We start from the raw sequence: 1,028 nt of genomic DNA on the forward strand, positions 1-1,028 counted from the left end.
GATTTAGACCTAACAAATCTTTAAAAACCTCCAATGAACAGTGAGGGGAAATTTAAATCCACCTACTTTCGGCAGGGATGACAGTCCCAGTCTCCTGATCCGCATCAGCTGCACCGAGACAGAGGAGCTGGACCCCCAGCAGGAGCACCGCCGCCTGCAGAAACCCGCCGTGCGCCATCCTGATGATCTGTGCGGTTCAGATTAAAGCGTGCAGGTGTGTGCTTTGCAGAAATACAGCAACGTTACACGTCCAACGCGGCCGTCGGTACATAAAACAACACAACGCTGGGCTTTGTTTGGAGAATGGTCCAGTTTCATCGGTACATATTTGATTATATATATATTTTTAAATCACAGTCCGACACAATAATTAGTGTTTATTTAACGAACTGTGTGTTGACCTACCGTGAATCGGTCGATGATATTTTGCAGATCAGCAGAAGATGCAACCGAGGATTGTTTTATGTGGATTCAGGAAGCGCGCATGCGCGTGGCTCATATATATAAATATATAAACAAGAATTACTTTGGAGGGGGGCGGGAGGACTTCCGGTGACAGCATTCAAAATAAAAGCACTGAGAAACTTTGTATACAGCATTGTCACCAATGAAGTACATCTACTATACTTATACTAATATATTAAAATTTACATATTTTTCTTAGATATCTTTTTAACTCATAAATAAAATGTATTATTACACATAAACATATATATATATATATACATAATATAAACAAATGTAAACATACATATAAACATATATATAATATATTAACAAACTATATAAACATTAAAACACATAATGAACACATAAATAACATATATATAAACATATATATATACATACATAAATAACACATCAAACAATAAACTACAATAAACACATATATAAACATATTATAATAAACATAAATAAACACACACATAACACATGTGTAAACATACATATAAACACATATAAACATATATAAACACACATATATATATAAAACACACATATATAAACACATATAAACATTATATAGA

General features: G+C 33.5%; 1 protein-coding gene across 2 annotated transcripts in view; it reads right to left on the reverse strand.

The window, feature by feature from the left end:
• Positions 1 to 639, reverse strand: part of nicol1 (NELL2 interacting cell ontogeny regulator 1) — a 16,746-nt gene extending 16,107 nt beyond the window's left edge. Inside the window, exons 1-2 of one of the 2 annotated variants that reach the window (XR_003462778.1) lie at positions 406 to 639; positions 67 to 221 (exon numbers count right to left, since the gene is read on the reverse strand). Coding sequence is in view for 1 of the 2 variants with exons in the window: in XM_027281556.1 (XP_027137357.1) it covers positions 67 to 178 (112 nt within the window). In the remaining variant the exon portion in view is untranslated. The remainder of the gene's footprint in view (positions 1 to 66; positions 222 to 405) is intronic. The other variant, XM_027281556.1, reaches the window with a different exon arrangement.
• Positions 640 to 1,028: the final 389 nt, after the last annotated feature.

This window comes from Larimichthys crocea, chromosome I, assembly GCF_000972845.2.
Source record: "Larimichthys crocea isolate SSNF chromosome I, L_crocea_2.0, whole genome shotgun sequence".
NCBI lineage: Eukaryota > Metazoa > Chordata > Actinopteri > Sciaenidae > Larimichthys > Larimichthys crocea.